The 23,098-nt window shown below is 43.2% G+C and overlaps 1 protein-coding gene across 5 annotated transcripts in view; it reads left to right on the top strand.

Annotated features, from left to right (window-relative positions):
- FAM222B (family with sequence similarity 222 member B) overlaps positions 1 to 15,503 on the top strand; it is a 98,987-nt gene extending 83,484 nt beyond the window's left edge. For 3 of the 5 annotated variants that reach the window (XM_072138276.1, XM_072138275.1, XM_072138274.1), the window contains one exon: positions 12,206 to 15,503. In XM_072138276.1, the coding sequence (XP_071994377.1) occupies positions 12,206 to 14,094 (1,889 nt within the window). In that variant the 3' untranslated portion in view covers positions 14,095 to 15,503. Of the gene's footprint in view, positions 1 to 5,575; positions 5,634 to 6,722; positions 6,804 to 12,205 lie in introns of all 5 variants that reach the window. The other 2 variants (XM_072138278.1, XM_072138277.1) reach the window with 2 other exon arrangements.
- The last annotated feature ends 7,595 nt before the right edge of the window (positions 15,504 to 23,098 follow it).

Below are 23,098 nucleotides of genomic sequence, written 5' to 3'. Positions count from 1 at the left end.
CTGTGTGGGCACCTGCTACAGCCTCTGGATTGTCACCTGTTAGGCTGTAGTGGGTGCGCACTGAATAAACAGACCAGTGGTTATAGGCCACGCCATGCTGCAGGTCAGTATATATGCTTTGTTACTTTCATACCCTCTGTGTCCAAGAGTGGGTTGTATCATGTCACCCGGTAAACCCTTCTTCCTGCATGTATGTACAACGCAAAATATGAGCTCTATGCCCTGGTGTAGCTCATTTAGACAGGCGTGTCTCAAAAAATGCAGTGCAGTCCATATTGTATCGCCATCCGTCCATTTATCTTTAAATTCTGTCATCCCTTTTATTCACTTCTGCAATAAAAAGCAAAACCAAATGGCTTTTTATTCTAATTCCTCCCCTGCCTTGCAACGTTTGAGAAAAAAATTGACTGCATGCGGATGTTATCCGTCTTGGCGGAGGGGGGGGGGGGGGGGGGGGTTTGTGTGGTCACATTAACTTCTATGGAGATCTGTGGTCCACAAACCACAGATCCTTAAAATATACAGACATGTGAACAGACCCATAGAAATCATTTGGTATGCTGTCTGCAAGTCAAAAGAGCCTGTCTAAATGAGCACTTAGGCCCCTTTGACACGACCCCCATAGATGGCTGTGGCGCACGGGCTTGGTACGGGCGCTCAACGTTCTGAGCTACAGCCGCAAAAAGATAGAGCATGCTCTATCTTTGGCCGTATCTACGGCCGTGCAGCTAGTATTTTCTATGGAGAGCGGCGGGGGAGAGCAGAGCTCAGCTCCTCCTCCTCTCCCGTGCGCCGGCGTATGTGGCAAGACGGGCATGCGCTCGTCTGAATGTAGCCTTAACCTGTGAACACTTTGTAGCTACAGTCACGCCACATTGCAAGCCCCCCTCACCCTCACGACTTAGTAAATCACACCCAAAATATTAGGCAATAGATTCAGTAGAACAAGATGTTAGCATTGTCAATGCAATACCTATGGTATGGTGCTAATGTATTCTATATCTACAGGCGACATTACTTTATTAATGTTCTTAATAATCCTTCCTCCTGTTGAGGGCACGCTGCCAGTGTCATAGAACTGGCAGAGAGATTTTATGGCTGTGCCAGTGAATGAAATCATAGATCAGAAACAAGGGCAGTTATGCAGCGGGTATAAATGATGGTGACAAGGCCGGACATGACGGGCATAACCCTATGATCCACTATACCGCGTCTACCTTCCTCATATCCCTTTATATTACTTGGTATACGATTTATTTCTCAACTCCTTTATGAAAGGGATTTGGATAGGTGATGGAAACTGCTTCAGGTCCAATAACTCATGGGTTAGTGATACCTTACAGGAACATATGTTCCTCCAGAGGTGACACTCAGCATTCCTGTCCCATGCAGCAGCCTGACACTATTCCCTAGGCTGGGAGAGTAGATGGGGGCTGTGTTATGTGACACCAGGCTCATCAGCATCTAGTTATATCTGTCTTCATGACGGGTAGTGACCATGCCCCGCTTGTAGTGCCAAGCTGGTTGTACTGGCTGTAAAGGTCCCTCAGGATATTGATGGATATCCATGTTTGATATGTGGTTCCTACATTTCAAATCAACGGACTACGCCCCACGGCTCCTGTCACCACTGAAGGTCTAAGGCTCCATGCATCAGATCCGTGTGCGATCTCTGGATTTAACTCACATTGGTTTCCAGGGCCTGTGTATAAGGCGACTGCCCGAGATGCATACCACAGCGCATGTCCTATTCCGCCACATGTTGGTGGCACTGGCAATGGTTTTTTTCTGTCCCCCCGTTAGTTTGGGTGCAGGTAGCGGAATACAGACTTTTAGCTGTGGTTAATGTTTACAGAAACTGGTTAGAACTGTTAGTATGTCCAGCTTTAGTTTACTCTACACTGAGGTCCAACATCCCATTTGCGTTTTTGGCTTCCATTTGTATTGTACATTTTTAAAAATGAAATGAAAAATGGATGTCTGAACAGATAGTTGTGTGTGGATTCTTTTTTTTTTAAGGATACTTTAAAGTCACCAGATATCTGGCTAATAAACCACTAGCAGTATGTTGTTAAGCAGCTTATAGATCATATTTTGTTAATGGCCTGATGTGGTGACATCATCCAATTAATCAAATTTTGAAGTGAGATGTAAATTGGTTTTATGAAGTCGAGGAGGAGAATTTCACAGTGAAGTTAAGCTTTCCCTGTCTAAGAACAGCCCCTGCATTGTAATTGATGGCCCTGTGTCCAGTGATGACATTAATCAGATCTCCAGAGCTCTCGTACATTATGTAAATTACATGGGAGGAGGTTTTTAGCACTGAAGTCCAGCTCTCCCTGCCTCTAAACTCCCTTGCATCTCACTCCAAAGTTGATCTTCTGGATCATGCCACCTTGCTGAACCATGAAAGAAACAACTATAAGCTGTTCAATTGCTTGACAAGTACCGCTAGTGTTTTATTAGGCCAATTTCTGATGACAGGTTCCCTTTAACGCATCTCTTTAAAAAAAAAGGTGTGCTTTTCTTTTCGTTCATTTCTGCTTTTCATTATTTAAGGGCCTTACTTGGAAAACATTGTAAAAATTATGACGGAAAGGAGTTTTCCACTTTTCATTACTTTTGAAGTACAAATTGCTTAACAGTTAGTGGTCGATTTGCTTTAATAACTGCATAGGAATGGACACCATTGCAAGCCTATTGAAATCAATGATCCATTATTCATCAGCTATTAAACTAAAACGGAGATGCAGAAGCCTGAATGGAGACGGGAAGTGGCGCTTAGGCCTGGTGGAGATTGGAGCGGCAGGGAGGGCTCCTCACCCCTTTCTCTCTGCTTGGAAAACCAAGTGGCATATCCAGAAAAATTTTGGTGTGCTGTATAGTCACCGCACCGAGACCTGGTGCCATAACCTCTATTAGGTGATGAAAAGAAGTTTTTGTGTATGGGACACTTGGATGCTACAGTGAGCATGTCTACATTAAATTGTGAGACCACTGTATAAATACAGTGAAACAAAACCCCTAACCATTAAACTCTGCTTTTGTCATTGACTTGTGGTTGTTGGGATAATTGTGGAAAGGTACACACGTCTGTGTTACTGTAACTCTTTATAGCCTATTGTGATTGTGCAGACCCCTAGAGACCACCTACCCTTGTCTTCTCCCGGGGGTGTGATGCTTATAATGCAGGCTGTGTTTGCTATCTGTCCCTTTTGTGCCGGGCTTGTTGTGCGGGAGTAGGTTGTGATGATGCCGCTGCCAGCCCATCACCACCCTCTCCAGTTGCTGAAGTACATGGAAGCTGCCAAGCGGAAGGAGGTTAGGCAATTAGAAGGTTTCTTTACGAGTCCTTTAATTGTGTCTTCTCGTACTGCCGTATTGTGTTTACAGCTGAGCTGATGAATCAGAAACCTGTAATGGAGGCCGGATTTTCTCTAAGGTGCAAGGTTCAGCGTACACAGTAAATCATAATGTATCCGTTCTTGCTTAGATGTAGATTTTTGTATTCTTTACAGTGTTCGAAGGTCTGAAGTTAAATCCTTAGACTGTGTGATACACACATGCTCCTGATAAGCAGTCAGTCCCACATCGGTTATCATGTATGTGATCTTAGTATTGATCTCCATGTCACCTGCTATTAGTTGAGACTTTTTGCTGACCGAGGATTTCCCACTTAGGCGAGCAATGGCATATCGGCAGGTAAGGGACCTTTACCACTCATGGGAACAAAGGGCTATAGGCCTATTGACTTCAATACCGCTCATATTGTGTGCAACATCACATCACCAGCTGAAGGTGCTAGTGGGTCATGAACTACACTATTGTTATGCCATTTAATGTCCCTTCTTCCTTTGCATCATATTGCACTATGTTGCTCGGAGTGCCATCCTTGGCATCGGGTCTGGTCCTTGAAATCTGGCCAAAGCATGTTCTGGATTCGGGGATATCTTTACCGGTGAGACCCTTATCCACTAGTGTCTGGATAAACAATAGTTCCAGCTTGTGATGTAACCCCCTATGGGCCTCCTTGATGTTGACCGTTGTGTGATCAGGTGGTAAGTAGGTTGCTTACCTAATGCTCTCACCTACTTGCGTCCAGAAAGTGCCAGCTTAACATTTTTTTGCTTTTGAGCTTGTGCACTTCAGACTCTTAATGGACTCTTGAATTGCTTTTGAAAATGTGAGTTTCCTTTTTAGTTCTACAAGGCAAGTTTTCTAATTGGGTCTTACTTGTGCAACTAAAGTTAGCCAAGTCCCCGTTTACACACCGCAGTTGCTTTTTGATGTTCTTTGATTACTATAAGTAATTATTGGGGACGTTTCTGTCATTAGAACACACCACCGGGGTTGTGAGGGTAATAGATGACTATATGGCAATACAGATAGCTAGAACTCTGCCCAATATTTTGTGGGTTTTTGATTACATTTGTTAAGTATTGTAAGATGCAACTAAATCTTATCATAAATCTTCTATGTTTGCACCAAGTTTTGATTTTGCCCAATATTGCAACTTCTCACCTTTTGTCTGGGAAGGTTATAGTTATTCTGTTCCCCTGGAGCAGCAGTAAAGTGAGTGCATAGCCATTCAGTCTGTGGGATTGCCATTTGACATCTGTCTATTACTTAGAATCCATACACAAGAATGTGTTTGGCCCATGTACTACCCGTTGTTTTAACAGCTCGCACACAGCCCTGTGTATGTCTATGGCATATACGAAAATGGAGTCCTGCACCCCAAATAATATTACTTTTGGGCAAAAGACACAAAATTGTCATATGTAGCGAGAAAGAGAGCGTCATGGCAGCCCAACAAATTTCAAAATGGTAACAATCTTTATTCAAACTAGTACAACAACAAAAGACACTTAAAAAGGTGCAATAATATACAGGCGGTCCCCTACTTAAGGACACCTGACTTACAGACAACCCATAGTTACAGACAGACCCCTCTGACCTCTGGTGAAGCTTTCTGAATGCTTTACTATAGTCCCCGGCTGCAATGATCAGCTGTAAAGTGTCTGTAATGAAGCTTTATTGATAATCCTTGGTCCCATTACAGCAAAAAATGTTGAAACTCCAATTGTCACTGGGGCCAAATTTTTTTTTTTTTTTTTTTTGGTCTGGATCTACAATTATAAAACATACAGTTTCGACTTACATACAAATTCAACTTAAGAACAAACCTCCGGACCCTATCTTGTACGTAACCCGGGGACTGCCTGTACACGACTCAGTGAGGTGAGTACAATATAATCACTCTCACAGACCCCTTCTGGCTGTACCATATGGTATGGGTGATATTTCAGATGAGGGAATTCAGAAAGGACGGTTCATCCCCCTACCTGAGAGCTGATAGTTTAGTGGGGTAAACCTGGTGACAGGTTCTCTAAGCTTTCTCTTTAAACTTTTTCTTCGTGTGTGTTGTGTTTTTTTTTTTTTTTTTTTTTTTGTTTTTTTTTTTTTTGTCCAAATGGATCAAATGCCTGATGGAGCCTGTGATAACTTTTACTGCTGCTTTACATAATCTGCATTGAAAGGATTACCAACTCTCTGAAAATGATTTTAATTACAGTTTTATCAAGACCATTGTCTTGAAGAAAGAGTGCTGACGACTGGCTTTTAAGACTTGTGTGAGTGAGGGCTGCTTACGTACCGCTATGTAAATGATCTCGGTTCTGAGCACTGGTGTAGGAAGTCTGTAAGGGTTTTGGCTTATACTCTCTCCCCCACACCCTAACCCACTACTTTTGTTTTTAAGCAACCCGTCAGTCTTGGGCTTTATTCACACAAACATCCCTAGGTCCAACCAGCTTTCTCATGGCTAAGGATCAGTCCATATGGGATTTTAATAATGTATATATATTTTTTTCATGCACTCCGTGAGTGATTTTGGGTCATGAGAATGGACAATGGGCGATCCGGTGATGCTTCAAAAACAAACAAAAAAATCGTAAATCAGGCTTACAGAATTAACTTATCCATTTGTGTGAATATAGCCCATAGAAACAAAAAAAAAATCTGACCCTAAATGGCAATATGTATATTCGGTGCCCTCATTTTTAAAACTGACTACAAATGTAAACTCTGGCAATCTTCTTCTATTTGTTATCCAGGGCTCCCTTCCTTCTAAAATCAACTTTTAAAATTATGCTAAAGAGCCTCTATGATTTGGATTCACAGGCTGTTACACTGTCTCCCACTACCCCCTGATCCCCGAGTTTACATCAGGAAGTGTTCACTGCACAAGTGCTAAGGAAGCAGGGGTGGGATGAGACAGGGTAACATCCTGTAAAGCCAAGTAATAGAGGGGGTAGCCCCTCAGGCTCATCAGCATAATTTGAAAAGGAAGGAGGCCATGGATAACAAATATAATATTACCACAGTCACAGTGCCTGGATTTGACTAAGTTCCCCATTGTTTATCTTGCTTGATTTTGATGGTAGGTTCCTTTATGGGTGCTATGTCTAGGGTTGTCTGAGATTATGGCAGCCATGTTGTGTAGGGTAAAGGGGGCACATGGGCCTTCAGGATAGGGGTCTCGTAAGGAGCGCACCAGGTATGTACACTATTTACTACCTATAGGTCAGATTTTTCCTTTCGTCTGAGCGGTCCCTCCCTACCTAGTAATGGGTTTTGTGTCTTTGCTGGTGTTAGGTGACTCTTGTATTGGTGTGTGTTTCCTTCTCCGCCTTCTGACTCTTGTGCCTTCTTCCTAACAGGTCTAGTAACTTGCAGAAATCTGCTTTTCCGATGTGGTGCGATTTCGATGTAGCACACTCGCCTGTCTCCGCTAGCACTTTGTAAGTTCTCTGGTGACAGTTTTTGTTGTCTTGAGTCCAAATAGCACAAGATCTGTTTCTAGTCACCGTCTTGTAGCATTTCACTTTCACCTGGTTTTACCCCACTAAACTACTAGTCCCCTTAGGTAGAGCCATGTTTGGTGGTGGCAGGGGTAGTGTGACTTTGGACACCCCTATTGTTGTCTCTATAGCACCTAGAAACCTGCTTTTGGTGTCATATTCGAGATAAGAATCTCATCTTTTAAGCAAACGGGCAAGAGCTGGATTTTTATTTGCTGCTTGCATATCCAAATATGTATTTAGTTGTCTGCATCTACAGTTTTTTAGCTTGCAAAGCCACAAGCCTGATGTGACCTGGAAGATGAGATTCTATCTTTTAATATAAATTTGGACTCCTCTCATGTTAAAATGAGGTCTGAAGAGTCGTATTTGCCTGAATTTGGGGGAGATGATATTTATGCATGACTCTATAAAGCACATTTCATGCTCTAGCCCGGTCAAGTTTATTGGGGTTAAAACCTGAGGACAGGTTCTCTTTAACTCTTAGATCTTTCCACTCATAGAAAAATCTGAAATAAAAGGAAAAGAATTGGGTTAGAAGGGTTCCAAGATGTAAATATATCCGGCCCTTGTGTACAGGGTTTCATCAAGTGCAGCTTATGTCTGGCCTTTTAATGGACACCATCTCCCATGTGTTCTTGTGGCTCCTGTGATTTGCGACCATTAATGTTCAAAGAATCTGTTCAGAACTTGATAAGATACTTTGCTGTCTATTTTCTTTTCCTTTACATCATGGTAAAATTATAGCTGAAATTGCAAAAAATTTAAAGTGACGATGGGGCTCATTAACTAAGGGTCGCGGATCGCACTTTTGTCAGACTGTTCACCGGTTGCAGGGATTGCGTGGCTTGGACAGGTGTTTAGCAAGTGTCTTCGGGTTTTTGGCGCAGCTGCGCTGCCTTCCATGTGATACAAATCGGGGAGGGCGTGCCACCGGACGATCCAACTGATTCAGACTGAGCGCGGGATTTAATATTCAAATTGTGTCACAAGCCCAAGCACTAAGATGCCCCACTAAGAAGATGGTGAACTCTGTCGGACCTGAGTAGGGAAGCAACACATGCAGGGTATCGGGTCCACGATCTCCATGCTCTGTTATTCATGATTGCTGGACAATGTACTTTTGGTGAACTCCAGCGGACGGGTTAGTAAATGAGCCCCATTGTCACTAGACTTTACCCCATGAAAAAAGTCATGTGTTCCAATGCTAAAACTTCTGCATCTTGGATTTGTCTTGATAGTGATACTTTAGGCTAGAACACGGCCGGGACATCAGTCCTTGACCCTAGGACCATGCAGTGTCATGTCTTAGCAGACCAGCTACTGTGCCAAGGAAGGGACTCTGTACATTGTCGTGATATGATGCAAGGAGTCCCTTGTTGGTCCTGCTATTCTGTGTGGTAGCAACTTCTTCTCTTTTCTTGTTATAATGCATGGACTGACCATACATGTCTGTTTCTTCCTTTTCTCTAATGGCCTGTTGGTTGAGTGTAGTCTAAGTCCAGGGTGGTGGGGAGGTGATGGTTAACCGGACCTGGGAACAGTACTCATGTGTCAGGAACGATTCACGGGTCCAGTGCTTGAAGTGCTCTTACAAATGGAAAATTGGCAATGTAAAGCGAGCAGCAGTCCTTGGGATACACCTGTAAGTGGATCCTCCGCCCTCGCCTGCAGGTACATATGACATCTTGTTAGAAGCCGCCTTATTGGACTAAGATGAATGTCTGTCTTAATTGAATTTGGAAAGTCCTGCTGTTAAAGTTGGAAACCGCTTGAGGCAGACCTGTCGGATAACTTCTGCCGCTCTATTTGAGGGCAGGATATGATGATGGGAGGGCAGCCGGACCCCATTGTGTATGGGGGGTTAATACGATTTGGCTCTTCAGTACTCTTCACAATGATTTTGTCGGTTCTGTTTACAACCGCAGAATAACTCTAGATCTTTCACACAGCAGGAATTGATGTAAATTGCGGACCACTTTGACTTATCATAGGGTGCGCTTGGTCACAACAATTTGCCAGTTGAAAGGTACCGCAGAACAATTTTTTGGGCAAATGTAATGGAATTTCGGGTAGTGGCCACAATGTGTGAACAAATGGAAGAATTTGTGTGATCACTAAATGACATTATTAGTTTTTCCCTCTACACTTTTTGGCCTGTGGAATTGTGGCTCTGTATAGAAGAGAGATCAGTGTAATCCTTGGCAACACTGGCCCGGTATTATTAGAGATTTGATGTAATGCCACAAAGCTGAGCTAGAATTTCTATTATTACATTGCGCTTACACTATAATTAGTTTTTTGGGTTGTGGGGTTTTTTTTGTTTGTTTTCTGCCATTTCAAGTTAGTCACATTGGAAAATCAACTCCACACATCTTCTCTTGTATGTAGAGTATTAAAGACTTTATTGAGCGATTTTGAAGGGGTGCAATATGGGTGGCTGAGGTCTCTTTGGGAATATCTTGGCTTCTATAGCAGCTGGTATCCCATTAGACTATAGGGGGCATTTATCAGGGCTCCTATGCCAGAAAACTGGCGTAGAAGCCCCCAACAAATAATCGTGATGGCTAATGAATCGCCAGCAAGTGCCATTATTTTCCCCTTCACGCCATCTCAATGCGAAGTGGGGAGATACGGGCCCCATCTGAGCACTTGCTACAATTAACGACCGTTCAAGCTGAATTAATGGCGCAATTCTAGGCCGGGTCCTACACTGCACAGCCTGGCCAGAGTCTCCTAATGTCTCTGGTGCCAGAGGGGTGGGGACTTTTGGCATATGCTAGCATTGCTGCAGTTGTGTAAATTCATGGTCATAATCTTTCAAACCAAATCAGTACAGGCAGTCCCCGGGTTACATACAAGATAGGGTCTGGAGGTTTGTTCTTAAGTTGAATTTGTATGTAAGTCGAAACTGTATATTTTATAATGGAAGTTCTAGACAATTTTTTTTCTTTTGCCCCAGTGACAATTGGAGTTTCAAAATTTTTGGTGTAATTGGACCAAGAATTATCAATAAAGCTTTATTACAGGCATCTTACAGCTGATCATTGCAGTCTGGGACTATAGTAAAGCATCCAGAGAGCTTCACCAGAGGTCACAGTGGGTAGAGGGGTCCGTCTGTAACTGTGGGTTGTCTGTAAGTCGGGTGTCCTTAAGTAGGGGACCGCCTGTATTGGCTTTCTGTAAGCTACAGAACCAGTGATATATGCAGGTAAAATCACAGTTGTGAATGTAAGCATCTGATGTAGATCCAATTCCACCCTGACATTTAAAGACCGTATCTCCAGTTCTGTATCCGACAAACAAAGCCCTGATACAATGGGAAAGACGAGGCATAGGGAATTTCAAACTATTTCATTCCCTACCTGAGGGTTGGTAATTTAGTGGGGTAAATCCATTTATGTCCGAATGGGTTAGCTGCTGGCTTAACCACCTAAGGCTTAGATCACGATTTTTAGTCGCTCGGGTCGTTATGCTGCAATGTCAAAAATGTTAAAAATCTAATGCAAACCTTGAGCTCCTCCTGTTCTGGTTCTACAAAGTGGTTAAGGAGCATTCAGCAATCTAATAATTAGGGGGCATTGTGAATACATGTGATGGCCGTCAGCACAGGAAGGGGAGGGCAGAATGTACCTCTATTTTCTGGAACCATTCTAGATACCAATGCAGTATGAAGAGCGTGTGACCTTGGCTTGTGTTCCCATATCATTTGGCCTCTCTGGGTTAGTTTAGTGTACAGGCTCACAATGACCAATGGGTTTAAACTGTAAAAGTGTGTGTGTGTGTGTGTGTGTGTGTGTGTGTGTGTGTGTGTGTGTGAATACTTCATGACTTTGTAGCAATATACAGTGGGGAAAGAAAAACATACTGATACTTGGTGGCCCAGAAAAACACAGCAGGTTTCAGGCTCTGTTGCTTATGCCAAATCTGTGAACAGAACCTTTTATGTATTCAGTAGGTCGCAGTGGCCTTCAGGGGTCTTATCACCCTTGGGCTTGTACGATTCCTCCAGGACAGCTGCTGCAGGAGGTTTTCTTAACCCTATTCTGGTAGAAAGCAATAAGTTGTGTTGTCTGCAAGAGGTTCAAAGCTTGTAATTGCCTGGGATAAAGCAGAAACATGTCTCTCTAAAGGCAGTAGACAAAATAAAGTTTAGTGCTTCAATATGCAAGATAATTTCTAAGGCTACTGGGGCCGTGGAGTAGCCCAAAATGGCTCTGGAGACGAAGGCTCCTCGACGCCCCCAGTAGCCACTACTGATACACCTCTGCTCGTCTCCGGCATAATTTGAGCTCTGTGTAAGCGCAGTAGCTTGCTGCCGTCAACGCCCTGTGGCTGGGGAACTCTGCGCATGCACAGTAGCTCACATACGCCTGACATCAACGCTTGTGTAGAGCTCAAATGATGCTGGAGCGCGAAAGCAGTGGCTACTGGGGGGTGAAGTAGCCTTTCTTCATAAGGTGTAACATTTACCCACCTTATACTGTTTGGGAAGAGTTGAAACATTCCCATATACATCAAATTTCGATGGAGTCCCAATTAAAAGTAATGCCAGTGTATAGTGCAGCCTATTTTGTAATACGGAATCGCTTATTGATGGCTTGTTCTGAGAATTAAAAAAAAAATAAAATCCTCAACCACTCCTTTTACAGGGAGGTGTATAGTGTGTAAATTAAGTTTTACCAAAATCTGTATGAAACGTTTTAGCCGTTTCGGCAATTTATTGACTGCGTTCTACAAATTTACAATTTTTTTTTTTTTTTCCCTCTATCTTCAGCACAGAGCTTTATGGTATGTCTGGGGGTTCAAAAATATGGCTGCTCTCTTCCAATAAACGGCACTTCTCTTGACCAATGGTTGTTGGTGGTTGTATTAATCTCTATATGGCTGAGCTGTAATACCGCCACAAACCATGGTCAGGGTTAGAGCAGTTCTGGAAGAAGACATATTTTTAGCCTCTGGACAACCCTTTTTCAAAAGGATTGTTCGGAATTATTAGCTAATGGCCGGGGCTACTTCTATAGTAAAATTCACTCCTCCTCTCTCCTCTGGTCTGGTGTGGATACTGCAGGTCTATATTGGAATATACAGACTTGCTGAATATACAGACTGCTGAACTCCACTGCTACTTTCACATGTTGCGACGTGACCTCCTAGCCCGAAGGGGAGAGGCAAACAAATATTTTTCATGGTCCCTACCGTTTGTTCCAAAATAATCCTGAACAACCTCTGCAGGTCTAGTGGTTACACATAGGTCTAGTTCTCAGACTGTCTATGAAGGTAATTGAAACTCTCAGCCCCTTTTCCATAACAATGTGTTCTGTTTTCTTTCTATTTGGCAGGGGATACTACACAGAAGATGAGATCTGCTCAGCATCCTACTCCTGCAGAATTGGATGCTTATGCTAAGACGGTTGCCAACAATCCCCTGACAATAAAAATCTTTCCAAACAGTGTGAAGGTTCCCCAAAGGAAACATATCCGCCGCACCGTGAACGGACTAGACACGTCAGGCCAACGTTACAGTCCTTACCCTTCGCAGATCAGCACAAAGACAGGACTTTTGGCGATCGTCAAGTCCCCGGCTAAAAGTGTTTTGAAAGGCTTTGACGGTGCACGTGCTCGCCTTTTGCCAGACTCTATGATGAATCCCCCTTCCGCTCCATATGTTGCACCTAGCACTTTAAACCATCCTCAGGGGCTCCCTCGCCCCCAGCAAGCTCTGCAGCACGCGCAGGCCCTGCAGCACGCTCAGAGCATGCAACAGCAGACTTTGTCACACTCTCAGAGCCTGCCACCTGGACTGCAGCACCCGCAGAGCTTGCCACACCCTCAGTCGATGCAGCACCCACAGGGCCTGCCACAGGGGCTGCAGCATTCTCAGGGTCTGCAGAATACGCAGAGTATATCCCAGCAACAGGCTCTTCAGCATCCACAAAATGTGCAACACCCGCAAGGCGTGCAGCATACCCAGAGTATGCCACAGGCACTGCATCACGCGCAGGGACTTCCACAGACAATACCACGGCAGCAGAGCATGTCACAGGCTCTGCAGCACCAACAGAACCTCCCGCAGGTCCTGCAGCACTCTCAGAATATGTCTCAAGCGCTGCAGCATACGCAAGGAATGCAGCATCCGCAGAACATGGGGTCTCAACTTTCGCAAAACCTGCCCCAACAGTCGGCATTACAGCATGCCCCTGGGGTAAGTCACCAGACTCTGCCACACCCTGCCAACAACATTCTGCAGCCAGGTTTACACGGAGCGCGAAAGATGCCAGACGCGGATGCCCCTCCGAATGTGACAGTGTCTACCTCAACTATTCCTCTTTCTATGGCCGCAACTTTGCAGCAAAACCGACCACCAGACCTTGGCAGCATTGTACACCAGATAAACCAGTTTTGTCAGGCCAGGGCTGGCATAGGCACTACCTCTGTGTGCGAGGGTCAGATAGCCAACCCTAGTCCCATCAGTCGTAACCTGCTTATCAATGCAAGTACCAGGGTCTCCACTCATAGCATCCCCATGCCTTCGTGTGTTGGAACGTCTGTAGACCATGCCGCCGCTGCTGCTATTTCCTCTGCCGCCTCGGGCAATGTCCCCATGGTGAACATGAGCAGAGTGCCTGCTTCATATCCCGGTGATCTGAAACCTATGACATGGAACCAACATCAGCTTGCACATCTGCAACAAATGTGTGGAGAAGCTGGTGGTCCTTCTGGGAAACACACTCAGAGAGAAATTGCTGCTCAGGGCTTTCCTGGTAAGCAGACCCAGTACCAACAAGAACTGTGCATGAGCCAGTCTTTTGGCCTAAAACCCCCCATTGAAAAACCTACTCCTTCCCCTCCTGTGAATGGATTGCCGGGTCCTTTGCCATATACCAATGGACACTATTTTCAGCCCATGTGGAATAACATTTTGCCTACTCCAAACAGCGACAGTTCGGGATCGCAGGACCTAACTATGCCTTTCCACGGAGCACAGGCGGCGGGTGCGCCCTTGGATTGTGCCGGGGGTGCTCACTATAGAGGAGTTGGGGGAGGATCATCCAACCAGAACAGCTTGATGCAGACCATGGATTACCTAAGTGGAGGGGACTTTCAGCAGTCCTGCTTCAGAGATCAGAGCATGGCTCCACTTGCAAAGGTTCAAAGATCCCAAATGAGTAGAGCCCCTGAGTCAGCTGATAGTCGAAGTATTCACATTCAGCATCCAGGGTATAGGTAGGCTCCAGTCACTTTGCAACTCAAGAGGATTTAGTCTTAAGTGATTTAGCAAGGCTCTTGTATCCTCTCTGGTCTGCTAACTTCTTGTGATCATTATATGCATAAACAAAAGCCAAGCCGTATGGTGCTGTAATTCAGAATATCTCATGTACTTTCATCTTTACTCCATTCATTTTTGTGGCGGTAGTTGGGAAGACTTGCTGTTTTTTTTAGTTCTATATTAGCTTCTCGGCACTGATGGGCTTCTAAATGCTGCTTTATTTTAATATTGGGAACACTAAGCCCAAAGTGGTGTGGTATAAACCCCTCCCACCCCCCTTCCATTTTAATTTTTATTTAACCCCCCTTTCCCCGTTCCAATTCTTACCTTGGTTGTTAGAGGATGGCATGTCAACGATTCTACATCAGACCATCAGACAGGGATTTGTATAAGTAGCATCTCTGGTACCTCTATACGTTGGTTCTGTTGTGCAACAGCAAATTGATTTTTCAGATTTTTAAAGGGATTGTACTAAGTTTGCACAGGAAAGGAGATGAGATGCTGATCGATGAAGATCTTCCGGCTGGAAGACTCGGCAATCTTTACAAGAGAGGGTCCCATTCCTGCATTGATGGAGCATCATCTAAAACAGATGCCTGTTAATGGGGACAAGAACCCCCACTCTCCACAAGCATGGGACACCCGCCAGCAATCCAAAAAGTCAGACCTTCACCGATCAGATTGTTATCCCCATACTGTATAAACGATATGACTTGGTACAACCCCATTAAGTACTGAGGATAGAGACTTCTCCAACAGTCGGCTGCTTAAAGGGGATGTCTCTGGACAGCTCTGCTGGCTACAGTGTGTGACCTATGCTAATAGGATGCCAATATAAGTCACGGACGACCCATTTAGTTTGGATTCCTGTTGGTGCTGCAGAGAAAATGTGTTGTGGAAGTTATCACTGGATAGACACCTATTTTTAGAGTAATAATTACATTTTGTTTTCACAAAAAAAGTGTGCGTTTTTTTTTTAATACAGTATTGTTAGGTCTTTATGCTAAGAACCCAAAGGTCCTTATGGTTTACAAGAAGTCCCTTTTTTATGCATTCTGCTTTGAGTTAAAATGCAACTTTTGTATTTAAGATGTTGAGATTTTCAGCTAAGTAACTTTTTTTATTATTAATATTCAAGTTGTTGATGGTGGGGTTGTGGGTGCACTAAAGCAGTTTGGTTACTTTTTTTTATTTTGATGTGTTGTCATTTTATAGCCCAGCTGCTGTAGTGCCTTATATCAGTCACATGGGTCATCATTACTTTCTAGTTGTAACCATCACGCTTTAGAATATTCTTCATAGATCTTTACATTAAAGGGAACCTACCACCACGAATCTACCTATAAAGGTAGATCGGGTGGTAGGTGGATCAATAGGACGTGAGGATAGCCCTTTTAAGGGCTAATTCTCACATCCCCACGCTGTTTTGTGAACTTATATTATCGCTTTATGCTAATTTTGTTGTACAGCTATTGGGGCGTGGAGTAGCCGCATTTGTGGCTACACGGTGCGGCTACTTGACGCCCCAGTGGCCACTTTACTCCTCCTACCCACAATCTTCGGCGCGCAGCTCCTTGCAGCTGCGCGCCCTCGTCCGACGAACCTGCCGCATTTGGTGTAGAACAGCAGGCCCGCGCCTGTTTCGGAGCAGTGAACGCACAGGCGCGGGCCTGCTGTTCTGCGCAGACGGCAGGTTCGTCGGACGAGGGCGCGCAGCCGAAGATTGTGGGTGGGAGGGGTAAAGTGGCTACTGGGGCGTGGAGTAGCCGCGCTGTGAAGACATAGCCTAGGCTACTCCACGCCCCAGTAGCAGCTTAACAAAATTAGCATAAAGCGATAATAAGTTCACAAAACAGCACGGGGATGTGAGGATTAGCACTTAAAAGGGCTATTCTCACGTCCTATTGATCCACCTACCACCCGATCTACCTTTATAGGTAGATTCGCGGTGGTAGGTTCCCTTTAAATCCTCAGCAGGTCATAGACAGTAGATTATTTTGGCTTCTCCATGACTGTCTAATGTATATGGGGCCCTCTGACTTGCACACGTAGGGCAGGGATGCGAGGCATGGACTGAGCAGTTGCCATGCATGATCCTTTTGTCCCTATTAACACCTACAGAGGAATAGCTTTTGGTCAAACAAGCATTTGTCCAAGTGCTTTGTAGAGTACACAGCCAATATTATACACCCTCTTATGGCACAGAGCTAGGCTTTGTTCATCTGCAATCCACTCATTTATCAAGGACAAATCAATTTGTATGGCCACGGCTTTGCGTTCCACGTATCTGTGCATGAGCCATTTGCCCGAGAAACGGTGGTCCTATTCCTGCCCGGTTTTCTAACTAGGACTGTTTTTTTTTTTTTTTTTTTCCCGTCACCTGCTGCATGCGTGGAAACACGGATGTGCACGTTCTAAAGATGGCTGCTGGAGGATACTCCAGATATCAGATCATCTTTTTTACATAGTTATTCCAGGAAATTCATCATTGTCTTTGTTTGGCGCAGTTGTCTTACAAATGCTGTTTTGTGACTTTCCATTGTGCCAAATGGACATGGGACAGTGCAAAGTCGCCTAAAAATGCGACATTATTTGCAGAGGCTGTTTTTCACAATTCTGAACTGAATTCATGATTTGCAATTTGGTGCAAATTATTGTTTTGGTGCAAAATGATTCTAGTCACTCCTTGGCATAGAAGTAGGAGAAAACCCACTACCAGCATCTGTTGTGGAAGATGCTATGGCTCCCCTGCCTAGTCATATATATAGTGTGTCCAGTTTGCAGAATACATCCGGTATTGGGTCCTCTTATTATTCAGGGGGGTTTTAATAGATGACCATTACTTTCTGAAATAAAGTTTTTTTTTCTTTTTTTGTTTGTTTTAACCAATCTATAGAAATCTTCTGCATAAAGGGGAGACGGATTCAAATGTGCATTTAAAAAGACCAAATTCAAACATAATTTTCTTGAACATGGGAGAGTAGAAGCTTTGTACTGAATCCATATTAATCTGGGCATAATTTTTTTTTTTAAGGTGTGTGTGTTTTTTTTTTTTTTTTTTTTTTTTTGAAGAAAGGGGTTGTAATTTCTAAAATTTACATTTCCTCCTTGTGCTTGAATACCCATTACTATTTAGAGAGATACTGGTTCCTTAGACCCAAAGACCATGTATTGTGCATATTCTGAGGTTCCCAACATGTTAGTTCCCTGCCTCACAATAATAAAAGTATCTATCACTGCTCCAGTGGACGTTGTCTAACCTCCTGCCGTGTGGTCACATGCTGTATATTGTTGCGCCAATGCTGAGGCTGTTAATTCGTGCGACTGTAGCAGCCAATCATGTCATCTCTGGAGGATCGGAAACTTCCGCTGGATTGGCACAGGAGTTGTCATTGCATGTTATGTCCCTGCTGTTATCCCAGATCCTGCTTCTTGGTAAATTTCTGAACATTCATGCAATATTGCTTGTTCACAAAGACTAGTAAATTGTTTTGTTTTTTTTAATGCACTAACCACTTTTTTCCACAATGTCTTTGGAGTATGGTGTATTCCAGTGGTTTTGTCTTCTTGCTCTATCTGCTGGGACTGAGGTGTCCTAATGTAGTCGTCCCCAATAAATGTAATATGCCTCATTCCTTTTCCTTCCATAGCCCAGCACATCTAGAATATACAAATAGAATTTACTCTCTTGTATTGAGAGTAAAAGGTCTGTTGGAATCGGTCTTTTATGAACCTTTTAGTACATGGCTTTATTCCTTTTGTACATTTCAAACCACTTAATCCGGGAACATTTTGTAGATTTTACTTGACAAAAAAAAAAACCTTCCTTAGCAGCAAACCCCAGCGGGCGATGCAACAGTCATGATAAAACTGCTAAAATTTGATGCAGCAAAATGGCTCTCGTCTATCTTGACGGGCTGTAATCTGTTCTTTGTTAAATGGTTAAGGATTTTTTTTTTAAACAAACTTTGCATTAATCTGAAGTATAGTTTCATACGTCCTCTGGATAGTGATTCTTGGCAGATGTGTTGTATATGATAATAGGAGTCCCTGCTTCCCCTTGATCATATTTAACCGATTCAGGTTGGGATTCCACTCTGGGCAGTATGGCACGCGCGTGGTATTTTAATGAGGGAATTGGTATTGTTGCATATAGTTTGTGTTGGAGCACAGACTATCCCACCCCAAGCGCTGCCCAGTACTCTGTAATGGCCAATACAACTCTGCTAAAGCTTTTCAATAAGAATCTGCTCCGTAACTTTCTTATCTACCTACTATAAGTAATGTAACGCCGACTGCACATGGATGTGTTCAGCCTGTGGAAACGGCCAGATCCAACATACTGTGCGTATTGTAAAGGATGGGAGTCCTTTCATCAGGCAAAAACCTGATGCAAGGACTTCCTATCTGTCCTGCAAAACTGCTCTGTAACAGTTTATACAGTATTGGTGCTCATATACTCCCTGCATCATATTTTCATACTCCCATCCTGTGCTGCGAGAGGTGCAGCCTGTGGGATTGGGCAGACATCTGGGCTCGTTTCCACAGGCTGCACATGATTGTGTAAGGCAGACATTACAGCAGCTACCCGCTCTGACACAATTAAGAATTGGAGAGGGAGCCTGCTAAATGCCTGTCCTGGTGGTTTGGAATAGAGTAACCCCTCATGCACACTCTGTACTACAGATTAATGCAAAGTTATCAAAATAATATATTTTTTTTTATATACTTGAAGCACTTAAGTTTTATTAAAGTTATCTAGAATTTCTATTAGAAGCCTTTAGTTGGGGTGAACAATCCTTAAATAATTTTTTCCTTGCAAATCCAGGTTTACCCATACCCTTATCTCCCCCAAAAAATCTTTAGATTGCCTGCACTGTTTCATTGCCAATTAGGTGCTCCCAATGTAAATCCTGGCTCCCAGCGGACCACCAGCTGGGAAAAGAAAATCGTATAGAATTGGAAGAAAGGTAAAGGAATTGTCCAAGGTTAGAGAAAGCGAAGCTACTTTCTTTTATAAGCCTCACCACATCTGTCCACAAGTTGCAGTTCAGTTCTATGGAAGTGAATGTGGCGGAGCTGCAATACCACACGCTCATTCGTGGTGGGATGGTTTTTAAATTTTTTTTAAAGGACAAAGTAGACCTGTTTCCTTATCTGTGATACATGGGGTCCACATGAGATGCCTATGTTTTTCTCTACTCATTTAGTTCTCTGATTGTTTGCTAGTCCCATAGATTGAATGGAGCTGCAGTCAAGTCTACATAGTACCAGATGGTGGACACCGGACCCTGGACTCCTCGTTCAGCCTTTACTGGAACAATAGAGGCAAAATTGTGTAATTCCCAGTTTAGGCCTCAGGAGGTGGTATATTACTGCTACTCTTTAGCCTCCTCTAATGGGTGGTTCGACCCATGATCGGTGGCTCCGAAATTAGGTAGATGGTCCTGAATTGTGTTCTCATAGACTAAAAACACCTGTCCGTGCTGGTATATTTTTGTCTGCTTGTAGAAGAAAATGGAGGAATCGGTGCCTCTTTAAAAATTTATTTAATCATCTAGTATTAAAATTTATTACCATTTGACCTTACAAATACATATTCCTTGGTACTGGCCTAGATGTACCTGCCGAAGTGCCATAGGTCTATCATGAACAAATATTCAGAGTAGTAGCAAAGGGTCCACACCCCCCTCCGTACTGCAACGTGTACCATAGTGCGTAGGTAGTGCCAACAACATAGATTAAAGGGGAAATATCGGGAAAGGGAAGATACTACAGCAATGTTATGGAGGAGGAGCAGTATAAGACATAGAAAAAGAAGCTGTGCCATTTCCATAAAATATCATTTTCATAGTAATTTAATAATCTGTACAGACCTCATTGTCCAGCTGGACTAGACCTACGCGTTTTGGACTGGGTGGTTCTTATGGTATAAAAAAAAAAAAAAAAAAAAACCTAAAATGACTAAAGCATTAAAATTATTCAATATACTTGCTTTCTATGCAGTGGTGTTGGGTGGTGGATCCTGCTCTGCGATTGACTGCTTCTTCTGTATGCAAACTCGTAGAGGAAAGTCACAAAGGACCGCCCCCTGGACTCACTAATCTCTGAACAAGCAGAGGCTCTAATCAACATACTAATAATGTTTGCTTTTTTTTCCCCATAAACCGGTAAACCAATTGGCTTCACTTATTTTCATCTTTTCCATGAGACATGCTTCCCTTTAATTTGTAACTAGAAAACTGATTTATCTAAGTTTTCGGTTATCCAGGACCAGTTACGTGACAAAGTAGATGGGAACAACCCCAGGGTACATACAGCTTTACGAGTTAGACTTGTGCCCACCCCACAAGGATTCATTGACCATGCTTCACTGCGATCCTCTCTTTGATTTGTCTCCAAACATCTTTTCTATAACCTTTTTGGCTTGTGGACTATTACTTTTGTAAAATTCTCGGGAGTAGCCCTTTCCAGCTCACCGGGACTGAAGGGTAGATGGACTGTTGGTGCCGAATGTTTACATTAGAAGCTTGTTTGTCTTCTCACTGATCCCAAAGCTCTTGGAAGATGAGTGTACAATACACTGTGAAGTCCTCATGCCCAGCGAGCGCTAAGGCAACCAAAGGGTTAGGTTAGAAATACAAGCGAAACTACGCAGGGCTGATTTCCGTATTTGTGTGTATTTTTTTTAAAAGCCCCACGGCTTTTGACGACTGTGAAAATGTATATACAAGTTTTTTGTTTTTTTTGGGGGGGGGGGGGTCCCTATTTTTGTTTTTCCCCACAAATCGATGGAACTGTTTTTTTATCCATATTCCACTGATTTTGAGTTCTCCTTTTTAATTTATGTATTTCTGGTGGGAACCGATGGTCTATCAAATGCAGCTTCACCTTTAATTCTGCCAAGATTCGGGTCGGATGGGGGACGCTCACATGTAGGAGATACGCTGCAGATTTTTTGTAATTTATTTGTGGGGAGAAATTCTGGGATAGTAGAAGAGATTTTACTACATTTTACCCTGAACTTTGCAAAATTGATGCAAATGTGGTGCATATAAGGTATTATAATGTGGGTTTTTTTGATACATGAATTTCAGTCAGGGTGCAATCTGTAGTGAACCTGTAGCATTTACTATGTGTTCCACATCAAAATCCGCAGGGTATCAGTCCCGTGTAATTTCCTTTAACCTGTTTTCCACAAACTAGCTCAATGCACTTGTTGGATCAACTGGACATAACCAATAATGGCTGAATCAAACGGACATATTGGGGTAGATTTATCGGAAGTGTTCTTGTTCCCCATGGCGACCAATCCAAGCTCAGCTTTCATTTTCCACAGCGGTTTATAAAATTATAGCTAAGCTCTGATTGGTTTCCATGGGCAGCCAGAACAGTTTTACCTCCGATAAATCTCCCCCAATTGAGTTCAGTGAATCCAGGTCAAGTCCGGTAAATTCTGCAAGACCATAAAGCCAATTTGTCAGACAAGTTCTTCTTGTGGGCAACAAACTTTTAAGAGGGTCTCCATCCACGTGGTTACGGGTGTTGCATTTGTGTGCCTCATGCAATTTCATGACGTGTCACCGCTAATTGGTGCTCAGTCACGAAGCCTGTACGGCCTGATGTGGTTGAGGTTGTAATGACTGAAGTCACTAGATCCTAGCGAATTACTGACCCAATTTTGATAAAATGTTAAGATTCTCTTGTTACACGGATAGCTTAACAATTTGCTACTTTTCTCGTTGTTTTCTATATCGGTCTACAATGGAAGATAATAAATGGACACTATATAGTAGACCCATCTGGTTCCTGGGGTGACTCAAGTTATGAAGTAATTTGCCGACTCTTGGTCAGGCCGCTGAGGTTCTTGTATCGACCGTTCCAGCTTACGGATCTACTCAAGAAGATTGGTGATGGTTTGAGGTTTGCATTGTAACGCCATCTTATGTATCTCATTGCTGCTGGACAGCCTTACTACTTGTTGGCTTCTTCAATGCTCCCTAAACCCTGTGACTGAATCTGAGCACCATTTTGGCTTTTTTTTTTTTTTTATTTCATTATACAGCAAAGGTCTTTTAAGAAACAAATGGAATATAATGATCACAATGAAGTTTGACTAATATTAAAAAATGGGGGAGGGAGAAAAATGTAATACTTTCTATGTACACTGGCTAAAAGTTAATGCTATACTACTGTAATTATGTGTAATATTTCTGTACGAATGTTGCTTGTTAGTGTGGGTTTGAGTAGACCGGTATGAGTGAACCCACTGCCGTCACTGGCTGCGCCCTTCACAGACCTTCAGATAGAAAAACAAAGCCTTAAGTATTTGCCTCTATGGATTCATTTTTCAGTTTTTATTCTAAGCAGCCCGGTTTTCTTCTTCTCCTTTTTACATCTTCTAAGTGGTCCTTTGCAGTCGCTTATTTGGGTAGCTAAGTTTCTTGGCCCTTGTGGTTTTGTAAGGCGTCCCAGCAGAAGCCTTTACAGGTTATCAAACACTAGCATAATAAAATAAAAACGCACACACAAACACATTGGGTGGAGGTGATACTTTTCTGTTTAATGTAAGTTCCGCAGGGGTGGAGCAAAACTGATTCACAAACACCAAAGAGAATCCTGATACTGAGCTCCGCCTCTGCCGTGCTTGCAGTAGGCTCTCAACACAGACTTTATGGTAACATGCAGTTTTTTTTTTAATCTAATTTAAGGAACACTAAATGTAGAATTTATAAAACAAAGAAATGTGCCAGCTTGTCTTCTTACAATTCCCCTTCTTCTATGTGTTCTATTTTATACAACTGAAAATTAGAAACTTTCTGTCCCAGGAGCTAAGCCATGTCCCCCTTGCTTTTTCTCCCAATCCTGTGACCAGCAGAATGAAAACTTCCTGGAGCAGTCTGACAAAAATATTGCTACACCCCCCCCTATGGATAGACCTGGCCTTTGGTTGGTCTTCATCCTA

Source organism: Engystomops pustulosus, chromosome 2 (genome assembly GCF_040894005.1).
Source record: "Engystomops pustulosus chromosome 2, aEngPut4.maternal, whole genome shotgun sequence".
Lineage (NCBI taxonomy): Eukaryota > Metazoa > Chordata > Amphibia > Anura > Leptodactylidae > Engystomops > Engystomops pustulosus.
Note: the sequence above shows the minus strand (reverse complement) of the source record. Positions and strands in the feature narration are given on the sequence as shown.